This window comes from Penicillium crustosum, assembly GCF_028827405.1.
Source record: "Penicillium crustosum strain IBT 35664 chromosome Unknown utg000005l_segment0_segment0, whole genome shotgun sequence".
Classification (NCBI taxonomy): domain Eukaryota; kingdom Fungi; phylum Ascomycota; class Eurotiomycetes; order Eurotiales; family Aspergillaceae; genus Penicillium; species Penicillium crustosum.
The window spans coordinates 2,614,224-2,629,510 of NW_026623126.1; the positions used below are offsets into that span (position 1 = coordinate 2,614,224).

General features: G+C 46.1%; 9 protein-coding genes across 9 annotated transcripts; 6 read left to right on the forward strand and 3 right to left on the reverse strand.

Moving 5' to 3' along the window:
- Positions 1 to 1,074: 1,074 nt before the first annotated feature.
- On the reverse strand, positions 1,075 to 1,728 carry N7487_011677 (glutathione S-transferase family protein; the record flags this gene model as incomplete). The annotated part of the gene is made up of 1 exon (XM_056879407.1): positions 1,075 to 1,728. The coding sequence occupies one exon, from the start codon at positions 1,726 to 1,728 to the stop codon at positions 1,075 to 1,077; it is 654 nt and encodes a 217-aa protein (XP_056724726.1).
- A 482-nt stretch (positions 1,729 to 2,210) lies between these two features.
- On the forward strand, positions 2,211 to 2,693 carry N7487_011678 (SRPBCC family protein; the record flags this gene model as incomplete). Its single annotated transcript, XM_056879408.1, has 1 exon — positions 2,211 to 2,693. The coding sequence occupies one exon, from the start codon at positions 2,211 to 2,213 to the stop codon at positions 2,691 to 2,693; it is 483 nt and encodes a 160-aa protein (XP_056724727.1).
- A 1,274-nt stretch (positions 2,694 to 3,967) lies between these two features.
- Positions 3,968 to 5,048, forward strand: N7487_011679 (uncharacterized protein; the record flags this gene model as incomplete). Its single annotated transcript, XM_056879409.1, has 4 exons — positions 3,968 to 4,400; positions 4,459 to 4,667; positions 4,723 to 4,793; positions 5,021 to 5,048. The coding sequence occupies 4 exons, from the start codon at positions 3,968 to 3,970 to the stop codon at positions 5,046 to 5,048; spliced, it is 741 nt and encodes a 246-aa protein (XP_056724728.1).
- An 83-nt stretch (positions 5,049 to 5,131) lies between these two features.
- N7487_011680 (uncharacterized protein) lies at positions 5,132 to 6,037 on the reverse strand (the record flags this gene model as incomplete). Its single annotated transcript, XM_056879410.1, has 1 exon — positions 5,132 to 6,037. One exon carries the CDS (start codon positions 6,035 to 6,037, stop codon positions 5,132 to 5,134), a length of 906 nt encoding a protein of 301 aa, XP_056724729.1.
- A 468-nt stretch (positions 6,038 to 6,505) lies between these two features.
- Positions 6,506 to 7,145, forward strand: N7487_011681 (hemerythrin domain-containing protein; the record flags this gene model as incomplete). The annotated part of the gene is made up of 3 exons (XM_056879411.1): positions 6,506 to 6,592; positions 6,651 to 6,794; positions 6,861 to 7,145. The coding sequence occupies 3 exons, from the start codon at positions 6,506 to 6,508 to the stop codon at positions 7,143 to 7,145; spliced, it is 516 nt and encodes a 171-aa protein (XP_056724730.1).
- A 423-nt stretch (positions 7,146 to 7,568) lies between these two features.
- On the forward strand, positions 7,569 to 8,080 carry N7487_011682 (uncharacterized protein; the record flags this gene model as incomplete). Its single annotated transcript, XM_056879412.1, has 2 exons — positions 7,569 to 7,653; positions 7,701 to 8,080. 2 exons carry the CDS (start codon positions 7,569 to 7,571, stop codon positions 8,078 to 8,080), a joined length of 465 nt encoding a protein of 154 aa, XP_056724731.1.
- A 424-nt stretch (positions 8,081 to 8,504) lies between these two features.
- On the forward strand, positions 8,505 to 10,704 carry N7487_011683 (uncharacterized protein; the record flags this gene model as incomplete). Its single annotated transcript, XM_056879413.1, has 2 exons — positions 8,505 to 9,059; positions 9,148 to 10,704. The coding sequence occupies 2 exons, from the start codon at positions 8,505 to 8,507 to the stop codon at positions 10,702 to 10,704; spliced, it is 2,112 nt and encodes a 703-aa protein (XP_056724732.1).
- Positions 10,705 to 11,519: 815 nt separating this feature from the next.
- On the forward strand, positions 11,520 to 12,614 carry N7487_011684 (NmrA/HSCARG family protein; the record flags this gene model as incomplete). Its single annotated transcript, XM_056879414.1, has 3 exons — positions 11,520 to 11,693; positions 11,814 to 12,225; positions 12,286 to 12,614. The coding sequence occupies 3 exons, from the start codon at positions 11,520 to 11,522 to the stop codon at positions 12,612 to 12,614; spliced, it is 915 nt and encodes a 304-aa protein (XP_056724733.1).
- Positions 12,615 to 13,170: 556 nt separating this feature from the next.
- N7487_011685 (uncharacterized protein) lies at positions 13,171 to 13,541 on the reverse strand (the record flags this gene model as incomplete). Its single annotated transcript, XM_056879415.1, has 2 exons — positions 13,171 to 13,295; positions 13,352 to 13,541. 2 exons carry the CDS (start codon positions 13,539 to 13,541, stop codon positions 13,171 to 13,173), a joined length of 315 nt encoding a protein of 104 aa, XP_056724734.1.
- Positions 13,542 to 15,287: the final 1,746 nt, after the last annotated feature.

Consider the following 15,287-nt stretch of genomic DNA (forward strand, 5'->3'; position numbering starts at 1 on the left):
CGGAGTAGTTTGCTCACGAGTACATGTTTTGTAGGCTCATTATAACTAAGAGTAGGGGGTTCGATAATAGTCCGTCCCCGAGTGCCTAACCTAGGGAATAGTACGGAGTATGAGAACTCCTAATCTCCGTTGCCTATAATTAGACTGTAACGAAACCTGAATATATGTTGTATATGTCAAAGACCCCCACCTAGGAACGAACCCAAGGCCCGCTGTGCGGGCTCGCCCCGTTAGGCATATGAAGCTCAACTTTGCACAAAATTTAGGTCTTGGCAGCCATGAAACTGTTAATTAGTCCTGATAAGATACTTTTATTTACCATTATTCTATACTGTAGTCACGTCATCTCTATCAAAATGTGAAACTAAATCACATAGGAAATCAAAGAAAATTATTTTCAATCGCGATAAAGCACAAATTATGGAGAAGAAGCCAAGTCATGTGCTTTGCATAGTGCCTTGTGCCATCAAATCCGGTGTGAATAGCCCAGCAAAAAACAAGGCCCGATTAGGGCTACCTACCCTACACTCACCTATATATCTAGGCCACCATAGAACACAATAGGCTATCCAGATTGCGATAATATATTATTTCCTCTAATTCCACTGATTGCACATCATAGATCTTGTATTCCAAGTCGGCTGGTATACATATCCCCCTCCATTATATTCGTGACATATACAACAAGTCATATACTTGATGATCGTTGTTGTTCGTATTTGCTTTGTTTTCTCCTAATAAGCCATAACTGCGGGCCCACCTGGGCAGGTGCTTGATTGGCTTGACGAAGTGGTTTGCTACATCCATGGGTTCCTCTCACATGTAGGTCTAGCGGCTACCACCAAAGTAGAAAATGTTAACAAGGTGCCAAGACGTAAGAAGCAGACAGTGGGCTAGTTGTTAAGTATCATATCAACAAGTATCGAGACCTATGGAATTATACACAGGAGCTGCAGGCAGGGCTAAATAAATGTGTTGCAGAGTGTGATGGGCTAGTCCCTCCGAAGTTGCTTACATTTTTCATAGTACCACTATTCTGTACAAAAGAAAACTTGTATCGACATAAATGACCTATCACAACTTCTTGGGCGCCTCAGACTTCGCACCTAGCCCAGCGATCACCGAAGGCCGCAACTTCAACCTGTTTAGCCACGCATGAACATTGGAAAAGTCCTTCTCTAAGTTAATTCCATCGCCTGCCACCCAAGGCACAACTTCAAACCATGAAACAAAAACAAGATCCGCATAACTGCACTTGTCGCCCACCAGGTACTTGCGGTCCTGCAAGACTCCATTCAGTACACCTGACACACGGCGAATCTCATTGATGTAACGATCGACAGCAGACTGCAGCTGTTCTTGATGATGTATCTTGAACCACACAGCCTGGCCGAAATACGGGCCCTGTCCCGACGCCTGGAAATGGAGCCACTGTTTGGCATGGTAGAACTCTGAGGTATCGGCTTGGAAGCTGATCACTTTGTTCTTGTCGTATTTCTCGACCAAATATTCGATGATTGCTCCAGATTCCCATAGAGTAATACCCGTGTTAGGATCTTCAATCGCGGGGACTCTTCCGTTGGGGTTGATCTTTTCATAGGTAGGTTGTTTCATCTCCGGAAATTCGAGGAGCTTAATTTCGTATGGAATTTTCAATTCTTCCAGGACCATCACCACCTTCTTAGGGTTGGGGCCTGCGTGGTGGCCGTAGAGGATAATAGACTTCATGTTTGGTAGGGGAGGATAATTGATAGCAATTGTGTAGATGTAGTAGGTTGAAGTTGGTGGGTTTTGGACTCAGCAATTCAACGTTGTTAATTTATTCCTAATCCGCATTCTATATACTATTCTTCGGTCTCGCCCTCGGGGTTGTATTATGCAACAGACCGACGCTGACAAGAACCTTGGCTGGTTCTAGCTTGGGTTCAACCGTGGTATGATTGAGAAAATGGTATTTGATTGGCCAGTTTCCTTCCAGTGGAGCTCAAAACCTTATTCGCGGATTAGTGTTCAGACCCGAGCTGTGTCATTCTTCGCTCCTCCGTTCACGGGGCGACCTTCGAGGTCATTCGATCTTGGCAATGCCTTAGAATCTTTTTTCTCTACATAAATATATCACCTTTCAAATCTCCAAACTCACCCATTTCACACATCTCACACATCTACTTCACACATCTCACACATCTACTTCAGATATTGACCATATCATCATGTCTACAAATAACATCGCATTCACTGCCCCCATTAACCCTGCTGGTGCGAGCCCAAAGCTCCATCAAGACCAAATTTGGGCGGGGCTTCGCTTGAAAATCCGATCCGCAGAAACCTTCGTTCCAAAAGCCATCCAATCAACCACTGTGATCTCCGACTCAATAGATCCAACCACGGGGAACGAAGTTACTGTTCGAGAGGTCGTTTTTGTCGAAAATCAGCGCAAAGTCCAGGAGACCGTCACAGCATATGAGCCTTCCAGGGCCGTCTTCATCCAGCCTGATGGTAGCACCATTGTCAATGTGGTTAGCGAGGACGCTGACGGGGAACTCCACATGACCTACACCTTTGAATGGAGACATCCTGGTGCCTCCAAGGAGGAACTAGCGGCGTTTTTGGAGAAGGAGAAGAAGATGAGTCGGATGGCTGTGGAGGGGACAATTACTGTTCTGCGGGAGTTGGCCAAGAATGGGAAGATCTGAGAGTCAAAAAGTTGTATTTGTCTGATTATTGGAGTTTGTCACATAATACATGGATTGGGTTTTTCATGGATGATTCTAATAAATGTAGAAAGCCTGTCAGGATTGAATAATTGTTTTTATGTATATTTGCTAGACGACCGGCCGCTAAGTCCTTTACCGAAGCGTCCTGCCATGGTCAAATGTAATGAAATTTTTGTTTTTCCTTTCGCCAATGTGTTCTGTGTTAAGGAGTACATATGCTTACTGCAAGGTGGCAAGACTAGATACTAATACTAGTGCATCAATTGCAATTCGTCATTGATTGTTCTCCACTGTGGTCACGTAAACGCATGTAGTAGACTGTCAACCATATAGTAAACCTTGACTCAACTTAAGAAACTCACAACCTCATCCCCGATAAGACATCTTGATAGCTCCATCCTACCATACTACAACAAGCAAAAGCGGAACCCGTCGGCATTGAGGATCGCTAATGATCTCGGCATTGGCTACAGCCCCGAGGGGACCGATCTGTCAGCAAGGCGGGGCTCACAAGCCCCGACTCTCCGACTCATGCTATACAACGCAGCGTATATTATGCAGTCCCACCACTATGCCAATACTTTCGAACCAACACCATGGGCTGCAGTTAAGAGAGACTCTGGAGAATGGAGTTTGAAGAACCCGAGAAAGGTCAGTCGTGGGCTTTCGCCATATCTCGAAGAATCGACATCGGGAGTGAGATAGGTCTGTCTGTTGGTGCAGTAAAACTTGTAGAACCTAGAGAACCTCAGGTATGTTAAAATCCTGAATTTGACTCCACAAACTTGAAAATCTTACTAAGGAATCCATGCCATAAAGTTACCTAGGTCATTATCTATCTCTAACGTATTACATGGGTGTGTAGAGTTCTTCAGAGATTCAAGTCTGTTCAACTATGGCTTGGCCTTGTACTAGTTCTCGAATACCGTAACAATTTCTAAAATGCTCTTGCGATCGCTGTGGACTATCAAAGTTAGTATCCCCTTCCAAATATATCAATCGAATAAGAAGAATTCACATCTCTTCATGCCAACCACAGCAGGGTCTTAGGCGACGGGTGCGACAAACTGGGACGTATTTTCCAGATTAAATAGTGGCAGTACAAATTATGCACGTATTATTGAGCTCCTTTTTAATGTGGCATAGATGACTGTAGTAATGATGTCATTTGGCTGGAAACCTCCCGCATATAAAGAGACTTCACTGCCCTCAAAAAAGTTCAATTTCTATTTACTTCTGATACGTATTCCATAATGCCAAGATCAATTGCAATCATTGCTGGTGCAGGGCCAGGAACCGGTAGCGCTATTGCCCGCCGTTTCGCCAAGGCCTACCCAGTGGTACTTCTTGCTCGATCGCAATCATCCCTTGACCCTTTGATTGCTCAAATTACGCAAAGCGGTGGCTCTGCCATTGGTGTCCCCACGGATGTCAGCAATTCCGCAAGCATGACTTCGACAATAGACCAAGTCAAGGCCAAGTTTGGTTCTGATGTGACAATCGCCGCCGCCATTTACAACGTGGCGAGCAAGTTCACGAGAAAGCCCTTCCTGGAACAAAGCCAGGAAGATTTCCTCGGGAGTCTTGAGCCATCCGTCAAGGGTGCTTTTAACTTTGCCCAAGCTACACTGCCCCTAATGCTCAATCCCGAAAAGGGACAGTCTCCACCCACTCTCATTTTCACCGGTATCGCATCCTTTCACTTAAATTTTTTATTAAGATATTTCCTTACTGATTCCGATAGGCGCAACGGCTGCAATGAAAGGTGGCTCCGGACTTTCCGGATTTGCGATGAGCAAGTTTGGAATCCGTGCTATGTCCCAATCTCTCGCGCGTGAATTCGGCCCGAAGGGTATTCATGTTTCACATGCGATCATTGATGGCATCATTAACACTGAGAAGACTAAGGGTTACCTTGATGATGTTCCTGATGCAAAAATTGATCCGGAAGGGGTAAGTGAAATTAAATCTCATTGCCGCCAATTCTCACACTAATCAACAATCATAGATTGCGGAATCTTACTGGTTTTTGCACTCCCAACCTAGGACTTCGTTTACTCACGAAATCGATCTCAGACCGTATGTAGAGACCTGGTGAGAGACTAGAGATCGAATAGGACGATTGTCTTTACAATCGGTTGTTCTTGGTTGAGAGTGGTATAGATATAGGGCGATCACTGGAAAGCGTATACATCTAGAGCTTGATATATGCTATGCCAAATTAGGATAAAGACTTCAAAATTAAAGTAAACAATATGGTATCTTTCCAGTAGCGAGAAACCCGAGTAATCACTAACCCAAGCCAGCGCCGACCACGGTATCACCCGCAATTAACAGAATGCCGTCTCTAGTTGGATAGATATCCAAGCGACAAAAATATTCCAATTACCTCCTCCCCTTAACAATTTGACAGCCACTCATGCCTTGTTCTTGTGCTCTCGGAAGAAATCCTCGAGTTTGGTCCAAGTCACGTCGGGATATCGGTTATTATCGAGCGGGTCGAGTTTCCCGGCCCCAGAAAACATATTCGCCATATATTGCATGCCCTGCCAAACGGGGAACACATCATTCTCACCACCAAATAGGCGCATAACCCAGATCATGAACTCCATGAGTCCCACGGTGCCCATCCAGCCGGGCTTGTATGGCACACCTTCGACATTGCTCTGTGCCTGGGCGATATCCTTCACAGTGACAGTGTCACTAGCGATGCGGAGGAAATTGGGCGTGGGGTTGGGGTCTGCAGCCACGGCCGCAGTATATGCAGCCGTATCCACCATAGTGGTAAAATCAAGCAGTTGCGTGGTCTTCCCGATATAGGCGACCTTGCGGCTCTTGTGATTGATCATCGGCGAGTCGCCAACCATGAGATCCATGAAGCCGCCGTTGAGGATACTCGTCCATTTGATACCGGAGTTTATCAACTGGGCATGAAACTCGCGGCGTAAATCAAGGTTGCGGTTAGATCCAGGCTTTGTCTTGGTGAAGTCCAAGGAGAAATCCGAAGGGATGAATCTCGGCACCTTGGCGGCTACAGAGGCCTCGAGGAGCTTGCTCTGAACGCCGTGTATGACATCCCTCAACCCCTGGAGCGTAGACACAACACACATGGCCCCATCCAGTTCGCGGGTGAGAGCCGGGACCGCGGAGAGATCCACCGCAGAGATGGTCACGCCGGCGTCGCGGAGCTTTTGGGTACGGGAGGGATCGGTGTTGGGGCGGACGAGCGCTTTCACGGCCACGCCTCGTTTGATCAGTGCCATTGCAACAAGTTGGCCTAGACCACCGGCAGCACCGGCGACGGCGACAAATGGGGAAGTCATTTTGCTTCTCTTCAATCAATTAAGAGAGATAAATATTTTTGGGAATTATTGAAAGGAAAGCATTCTAAGAGCGAAAGGACTTTGTTTTTATCTGTATCAATAATTTTAAGCTACTCGATTACCACGCAGAATTTCCTTGGAATTCTCACCAACTCCAAAAAGGACTGTTAACTTAGTCATGGCGGTGGTTCGGGACTGAGATGAACCCCGGCGGCCCACCCGAAGTGGGCACCATCAGAGATAGAAATCTCTTGGAAAATAGAAACATGGAAATTGATGCAAAATCTGATTATATCAACTCGGCTTATCGCCCTTATGCGATTACCGATTTACCAATCCCATTCTCGATTCCTATATCAGGCCCCCAGGACTGGGATACAAAGACCTGGATATTACATTACAAAATAGGCACACACGAGCTAAAGTACCGACAAGAATTATCCCGACTATCTATAAACTTTCCTAACGATGGCCGGTCACTCCTCTGGGCTTCCACCCCTAAGCGACTATGAGTTTAAGTTATACAACCGCATGGCAGAAAAGATGGAGGGATTTGTGCGTACCCTGTTCGCAGCGTTGGTGCTTTAAAATATCATGCTGATTAACTCCACAGCATCAATGGTTTCGAGCGCGATGGAACATAATCTACGACGTCGCAGAATCATCACAACGCCCCGCTGGTATGTCTATCAAGAGCTACCTTAACATGTGTTTGGAATTTTGTGAAAATCTCGAGACACACCACAAGATTGAAGAGGTAAGAGTTCGTAGAACCAAGTCCCACTCGATTACACTTGGCTCGGTTTGAGTGACAGTTTTGCAGATCCGAGTTTTTCCATACCTCGCTACGCGGATGCCTGCTTTTGCCAACAAGGATGAGTTGATTAAGCAGCATAGAGTGATTCATAAAGGACTCGAGAGATTCGAGTCGCATGTTCGCAATTGTCTACGGGGTAATGCTGATCTACGATGGGATGAGATCAAAGATATCTTGGACTCGTTTGGAACGACACTCTGGGACCATTTGGACGATGAGGTCAGGGAACTGGGAGCTGAACAGACTCGGAAGTACTGGTCAAAGGAGGAAATGATGAGGATGCCGATGTAAATGGGTTATATTATTGTATTATTGTATTATTATTAAATATTAGATATGCTAAAGGGATTATCCTAAGTGGAAATTTTGCATCAGCTCCTCATTAATTATCTACGAGAGGGTAGCTTATCAACTGCGATGGGACGGTGCTCGGTGTTTACTGCGTGATCTTACATACTATATGACCAGCCTATACCGGAACACGTAATTTTGACAGTGATTTTCGTGGCAAGGGTCTGTAACTATGGTAATCATATTACATAGCCACCGTTACATATAGTCGGCGCTCGGCATTGCCCATGAGGCCGATATATTTAGGGTCCACCAAGACCTTTACCACCATTGATAAACATATCCCCGTTCTAACTTATATCACTCTACAATCACAAGTGGATCCAGGGCAAATTTTCCATGTCACTTCCAATCAAAAATATCATGAAGCCTATCCCAATTATAGTGTGCGGCAAGTCTGCGCACGTCGCCGTTGGTGTGAAGGAAGGCATCAGACCAGCATATGAGGGTGAGCTATCGACTTCCAGATACTGTTGTTTTAATTACTGCAAATAGCTGACCAACTGCAAGCACTTCATATCGTTCAGTCTTTGGAAGCTGGGGTGAGGGACATTCCATCCCTTTTGGAAGGACTCGCGCCTCCGTCCAAGGAATGGGCAAACCTTGGAACCCAGGAGTACGGGAAAAAAGTCGCAGCAGTTGTCGCTGGAGGTGGATATGACGATGCAGACTTCGAACAGCTACGAAAGGCTGGGGAGGGCAAAAACAGTATACCGTGGCTGCGTCACGACATAAGCAAGGATATTGACCCAAGGCAACCTAGGCCCAAAGCTGGGATTGAGTATGGAGAGCAGCTTGCAAAGAAAATAGTGAAATGCTTACAAGACTTGGAAAAAGATAAAAAGATGGACAAGGATGGGGTATATTGGTTCTAAACGATATCATAAAACACATTCTGATATCAAAAATTGTGTACCTGCGTTTATTACCGCTTATTCCTGTGAATCTTGTGAGAAAGCAAAGAAGAACAGGAGGTTAAGATTCAAATGGATCTAGTCTGGTTGTGTATACCCGGGGATAAATAAATGAGGCAATAACATCGGGGGTATTATTGTGTATATGATATTTCTTTGAATAGTAATGGGTATTTCAGTTCGATTATGGGTGATATATATATACCTCTCTCTACATAACTAATCCGTTGAGGGAATCGGAGGTGAAGATCCTCGGGCTCCATTACATAAGCAAAAACGGGGGCACAAACGTCATGAAACAGATTATTGCAAGAAATTATGTTTGGCTTTGCAAAACATCTTGAGCTCTCCTGAATTCCAAGGTTCAAATCATGATGTCTACCAAATGGCTCAACCGGCAAATCCTGTGAACTCCAGTCTTCCTCGCGAAGGAGTATCGACCTTGATTAATCGCAGTTGCAATGCCTGCAATCGTAGGAAGGTCAGATGCAACAAGAAATCTCCGTGCGATAACTGCGTGAGGCTCGGATATGAATGTAATTTTCCACCACCTGGGCGGAAGGCCCGGACTAGGCCAACAAAATCATCTAAGGCTGAGTTGATCTCGCGATTAAGCCTGTTGGAGCGGGAAGTCCAGAAGCTCGGCGCGCAAAAAGTTGGGGCTGATATCCCTGTGGACAGCCTGGAAGATCAGGACATCGAAAAGAGCCAGGAGAGCAGCCGCACTGCACCGTCATGGCCGCCAAAGACCCCTGCGCGTGTAGAAGCGGAGGTTGATGAGGATGGAACCGGGATTCATGGGGGTCAGATTGTACCAGAGCTGAACCCTAGCACATCGGAAAGCACGCTGGGACACCAATTTGGACGGTTGGTCATCGACAAAAGCAATGGGACAAGCCGGTACGTGGACCATCGGGTCCTAACGGATCTAGGAGATCAGGTAAATTGTGCCCCTCTTTTTCTACAGATTAACCCGGTTGGGGCTTTACCAACAACTTGCTGAATCCCTTTCGCGCTTGTCTTTAAAGATCAAGGAACTCCGTGATGCTGTCGAGTGCCCGCCATCGCCGACATCATCATCCGAGGAAGAAGATACTTTATCTCCAGGTTCTACCGCTACATACTCGGAAACACATAGTCCTTTTATATTCGGTTACCGTTCTTCGATTTCTTCACTACATGAATACCATCCGTCGGCCGCCATCAGCCATCTACTTTTGAATGTGTTTGAAGAGAACATAGCACCTATTATCATGATTATTCACAAGCCAGCGTTGAGGAGCCTTATCCAAACATTGTGGACAAATCACGAGGAGCTTGATAAAAGCTCCGAGGCATTGGTCTTTTCTGTGTACTTCGCTGCAGTCTCGAGCATGACGCCAGAACAATGCCTCATCCAGTTAGGGGAAGACCACGCTGTCGTGGTGAAGCGATACCGCTTCGCTGTCGAGCAGGCACTAGCGCGCGCAGGCTTCTTCCACACCCACAAACTGCTTGTGTTGCAAGCAGCGGTCCTCTTCTTGACCTGTGCCTGTAATCCAAAAGATACTCAATTTGTGTGGACCATGATAGCTGTGGTTACCCGGCTTGGGCTTGGCTTAGGGCTACATCGTGACGGCACCCACTTTGGTCTCAGTCCCTACGAAACCGAAATGCGGCGCCGAGTCTGGTGGTACATTTATCTATTGGATGTTCAAACATGCGAGTTCCAAGCAACGAGTCCCCAGATTCGGGAAGGGGACTATGATACGCGATTGCCGTTGAATATAAACGATGACGACCTGTCTCCGCATTCGGTGGATACTCCTCAAGAACGGACCGGCTTTACGGAAATGACACTAACCCTGGTCCGCTGTGAGATTCTAATCTCCCGTCGCAAGTCTATGCAAATGACATGCCTAGGGCCTGATGGCCCGAACGTCTTGTTCAAGAACCGCAACCTTGCAATAGATGAGTCCAAACGGCTCCTTGACGAAAGATATCTCCAATTTTGTGACCTCAGCATCCCTATCCATTGGGTTGCAGCAACAATTGCACGAGTTGCGCTTGCACGGCTATGGCTGGTCTCCCATTTCTCACTCCTAACCGCGCAAGGCTTTGAAGCAAACAATTGGCCCGACCGATGCGAAGTTCTTATCTTAACGGCCATCGAGGTCCTTGAATTTGTCTATCTGCTTGAGACCAATGTGAACACCGCCAAATGGTCCTGGCTGTTCCAGGGATATGTTCAATGGCAAGTCTTTGCGTTTGTTCTATCGGAACTCTGCGTGCGCCCGGGCTCCTCGTTGTCTGATCGTGCGTGGGCGGCTGTAGACCGGGTTTGGCAGCGGTGGAATACGACAAGGACTCACAAGGATAGGTTGATCATGCGATCCCTCGAACGTCTGATGAAACGGGCTTCTGCGAGCCGGACTCAGCTAATTGGATCGGAACTGGCTCCTCCCATTGAGTCCAACCTGACCGAAATGGAAATCGCAGACCAAACAATGATGGGCCAATTAGAGGACCTACCTGGGGATCTGATGGCTATGGATGCTGCATCTTTGGATCTTTTTAGGGACGTGGTGACAAATTTGGGTCTATAATGAGGCCATGGGAAATCCACTGGATCATGGTTTGAGTTTGGGGTTGGGATAACGAAGGAAAGGATCCCTAGGAGCTATGTACGTGGGTGGGATACGACGAATACCCTGGAACTGGTTGGCTTTGGCTTGGTGCCTCGGGGCTCTGAACAGCCCCGACTGTACTCCACATCTATGACCGATCCCGAGGTCCCCCCCAATATACCAAATTTAGATGTATTTTCCTCGCTATAACGCTATTCAATTCATAAAAATCACTGTGTATGTCTCTCTGGACATGTCTCTCTTCTATGTCCTAGTTCAGACATTCTGGCCTAAGGCACGATATATACATACGTCATCGCTGATTCTGGGCCGAAGAGCTCAGAGCGTCTCGGTGCTCGGGACTGACCACAAACCCGGGGTGGTGACGGAACAACTAGTTTATTTCCCGTGGGTCTGCTTCACCACAACATCATAGCTATACCAGGTATCTAGGCCAGGTGCCTAGGTAACCATGGGCTTTTACTAAGGCATTGCCACCTTTTCGGGTGTCCGGGGTCCCGAATTCTTCAGCCTTCCAGAGTTACTGTACGATTTTACTAAGGTGGTCGGTTTTGACCTGATGCCGAGCTTATTCACCGCGTCTTTGTCTCGAGAGACCTCATTCGCCTGTGGCCAAATTTAAAGATTCAGAGTTGAACATTGAAATTATAAAAGCTTCCTCGATTCCTCGACAATCTGGAATATATCATCAACCCAGACTTCATTACTACATTCCTCTGCCTCATATCACTCAATTTTCTCTCTTCTCAAAGCAAATTTATCCATCCTTCACCATGTCCAAGGTCATTACTATTTTTGGCGCCACCGGTAACCAAGGTGGTTCGGTTATCGACGCCATTCTCGCCGATCCCAAGCTCTCCAAGGAATTCAAGATCCGGGGTATCACCCGCGACACCACCAAGAAAACCGCACAGGACCTCGTCAAGCGCGGTGTCGATGTTGTCTCGGTAAGCTTGTATTTTTTCTTGTATTTTGGATTTTTTTTTTTTTCGTTGCCTTTCATTTCCCTGCTCTTCCTCATGAAGTGATCATATAATCGTCATGGGTAAAGACTAACATTCCAACAGGCTGATCTGGACTCCGTCGACTCTCTCACCGCAGCACTGAAAGGATCTCACACCGTCTTCCTCGTCACGAACTACTGGGAGACTATGAACGCCGACGTCGAGTACTCTCAGGGCAAGAATGTCACCGATGTCGCCAAGGCCGTTGGTGTTTCCCACTTGATCTTCTCGTCTCTCCACCATGTCACCGAGGAGACCAAGGGCCGTCTCACCAATGTTCCTCACTTCGATAGCAAGGCCAATGTCGAAAAGTACATTCGTGCTTCGGGCCTCGGATGTAGCTTTATCCTTCCAGGTTACTATATGAGCAACTTCACCCAGATGCTCGTCCGTGCCGAGGATGGCTCGTACCAGCTCTTTTACCCCGTTGGAAAGCAGGCCAAGTTCCCTCTCTTCGATGCTGCCCAGGATACAGGTAAGCCCCCTTCTTGGCTCTTCCTACTTTTTGATATACATTAACTCACATATCCCCTAGGTCTCTTCGTGAGAGCTGCCCTCAAGCACGGCGACCAGCTGAAGAACAAGCAGATTTTGGCCGCTGCCAAGTACTACACCCCTGATGAGATCGTGGACATTTTCTCCAAGGTTACCGGAAAGAAAGCCGCCTTCATCCAAGTCTCTCCCGAGCAATACAAGGCCTCCCTGCCTGCTGCTATGGCCGATGAGTACCTCGATAACCAGCTGTTTGTAGAGGAGCCTGGCTACTACCTCGGAGAGCCCCTCGAGCCCAGCCTGAGCCTTCTCGATGGTAAGCCTACTACCTGGGAGGAGTTTGTGAAGAAGAACATCTCCGCTTGGAAATAGGTCGCTTGGAACGAGAGTGGTCGCGTTAAATAAGAATCATCACTTCAAATAAGAGTTTGATCTTGATTCGTATATATCTATCGTTTTAAATGAAACTCTTCGATATCGAATTTTCTCAAGTATGGGTTAAACCTTTAAATCAGAATGTCTAAACAACCATGGCTTGTTAGATACTATATTTCTATCTATATACGTACCGTTCCTTTCTCGGTAATTGAAAATAACTACCAGTGGGACGCCTGATATATCATAATCATAGCGCGATCGTGTATCCGTCAAGATCAAGGGCCCAATAGACCGAAGATCTTCACTGGGATGCTTTGCATAACTTTGAGATCTATTGTTGGCTTTATATTCATTGCAAGGCGAAATGTAGATCGTAACAGATATAACAAATTAATTTCCGAGAAGCAGATATCAAAACTACGGCTAAATAATAATACCAAGGTAATTCAGCAAGAATGTGTCGGAAGTAAAGAAAAAGAATGTTTGTTGTCGGTCTCTTCACAAACTCAATGTTAGCAACCCGGTCACTCCGGCAAGCACGATGATCCTTCTACGTGCCAACAACCCAGTCAGTATCTTGTTGCTTCTGGCTAGGTTGCTCCTTTGCCCCGGGGTGCTTTCCCTGGTGGTGTGGCCATCCCCAAATGTGGTGCTTCTTCGGAGTTGCAACATTATCTGTATGATATTGTTATTATATAGCAGACACGAAAGACGGGAAAGTAATATTATACCAGTTGCTACACCAGCGAAAGCTTCATTAGCGTGAGATTGAGGCTGAGCAGACTCGGACGTTTGATTCTGCGGCTCTTGCTCGAGAGGCTTTGCCGCGCTGGGAGGATCAGGGGATGTAGGGACATCCGTTGAGTCGGCTGAGGATCGACGACGGAACGCGTCAGATGCTCTACGGATGAAGTCCGACATAGTGAGTATAAATGCTTGCGGTATTGTTTGTGATAATTGTGATAATTGGTTGGACGATATTTCTTGGTATCCGTACAGAGGCAAATGACGATATAGAATTTCTGTTCCCTAAAGCTCTCTATATAGTTGAGCTATAGCAAGGCGAATGATGTCATACGGCCCCATTAGTACAAAGATCTCATGATCACTCTGTCATTGTTTTACAGGTATAGGTCTAGCCCATAATGGCTATTAGGTATATTGAACGGTAGGTGAGGTCATGACATGCGACAACCCCGGCGCAGAAGAGTTTTAATTCGTGTTCCATAGTGATTTTACCGCGGGGGTTAGGAGTGAGTTTCGTATTTCTGTGCATATTAGGTTTGATAGGCCATGCCTAGGTAGAAGGGTTTGTAGAACCATGGTTGAGAATTGAAGAAGGTCACTTGAGTTAATTCCGATTTACTTTTGTCCTTTCCCGTGGCCATTTGTTCATTCGCGCTGGATGCAATCATAACGGTCTCTAGAAATAAAGCGTCCATTCTATAGACCTATTGCAGTGCAAGAAGTTTAGATTGGCCCTTCTATCTCATCTTTACTGTTTATCCTTCTCCCCTGAATTTAGACCTCCAAGTTTCAATTTATAGGAACGGAAGGCCAAAATATCAGTTTCGAAATATTTGACCGAATACCTATAAGAAAGCCTCCGCTAGCCGATTAGACGATTGCCTCATTGCCGAATAAGATTGATATTGGGTACGGTGATAGTTACTTGGAGGTTTCTTACGGTACGGAATGTCCGGCTTCGTTCAAGGATGATTTGCCAAATATATTGGATATAGCGGATAAGGGGCACTCGAATAAAAGAAAGCTTAACGTACTATTTCTATTGAAGGCTTGCGCACGTCGTCCGCAAAGGGCGAATAGACGAAATACACTCGAAGGAATGGCGCGAGAGAGCTATATGTACAATTTACAGTGCATCTATAAACTTAGTCTTTATTACGATGCTGATTTGAACTTAAATTCGTCTGGGACCTCCTCAGCCGCGTAGTTATGAACCGGTTGCATACTTCTTCGTAGTTGCCTCATGCACCAAGAATACGCAAACCATGCAGATTCTCTCGGGAGCATAAATGGTCCCTGAAACACTCTTATGAAGCGTTATAGGATTCCCTCCACTTTATCAGCTTCACGCGCAGGGTTTAAGATTAGTGGTTGGTCGTACTATTATAAAATTAGTTAATTATATAGTCAAAGGTTATAAGTAGAAAGTCTAGGGAAAGTCTCTTATATAGAATATAAGAGTTTTACCACCCTCGTATATATCTAAAAAGATAGCTTTAAAGATACCCCAAAAGACATCTAAAATGAATACAACAAGGCCGTATAGGTGGCTGATCGCAATTCTTGTCTTGTATATGCCTCCGGCGATGAATGAAGCGGCGAGGTAATATCCAATAAGGGAGTTCTGAACCGGTGGCATACTTAGTCGCTCGTACTTTGTAGGTAATCCATGTAGAAATCTGGTAAAGTAGCCTAAATAAATAAACATTCTGCGAGTTCCTCCGAACTGTTTCCGCGACAATTCCGTAGCGAATCCGAGCCGAAGAGCGTTCCACTACCCGAACTCCCTCCGCTGTAGAGTAGATCCTAAATTTACTTCTCAGAGGCATTATATTGACTTTGGTAACGATAAAATGCAGTCATTATATCCACAACTCTTTCTTCTCTTGAAGGCTCATACCAACGATGCCAGCTTCTGGT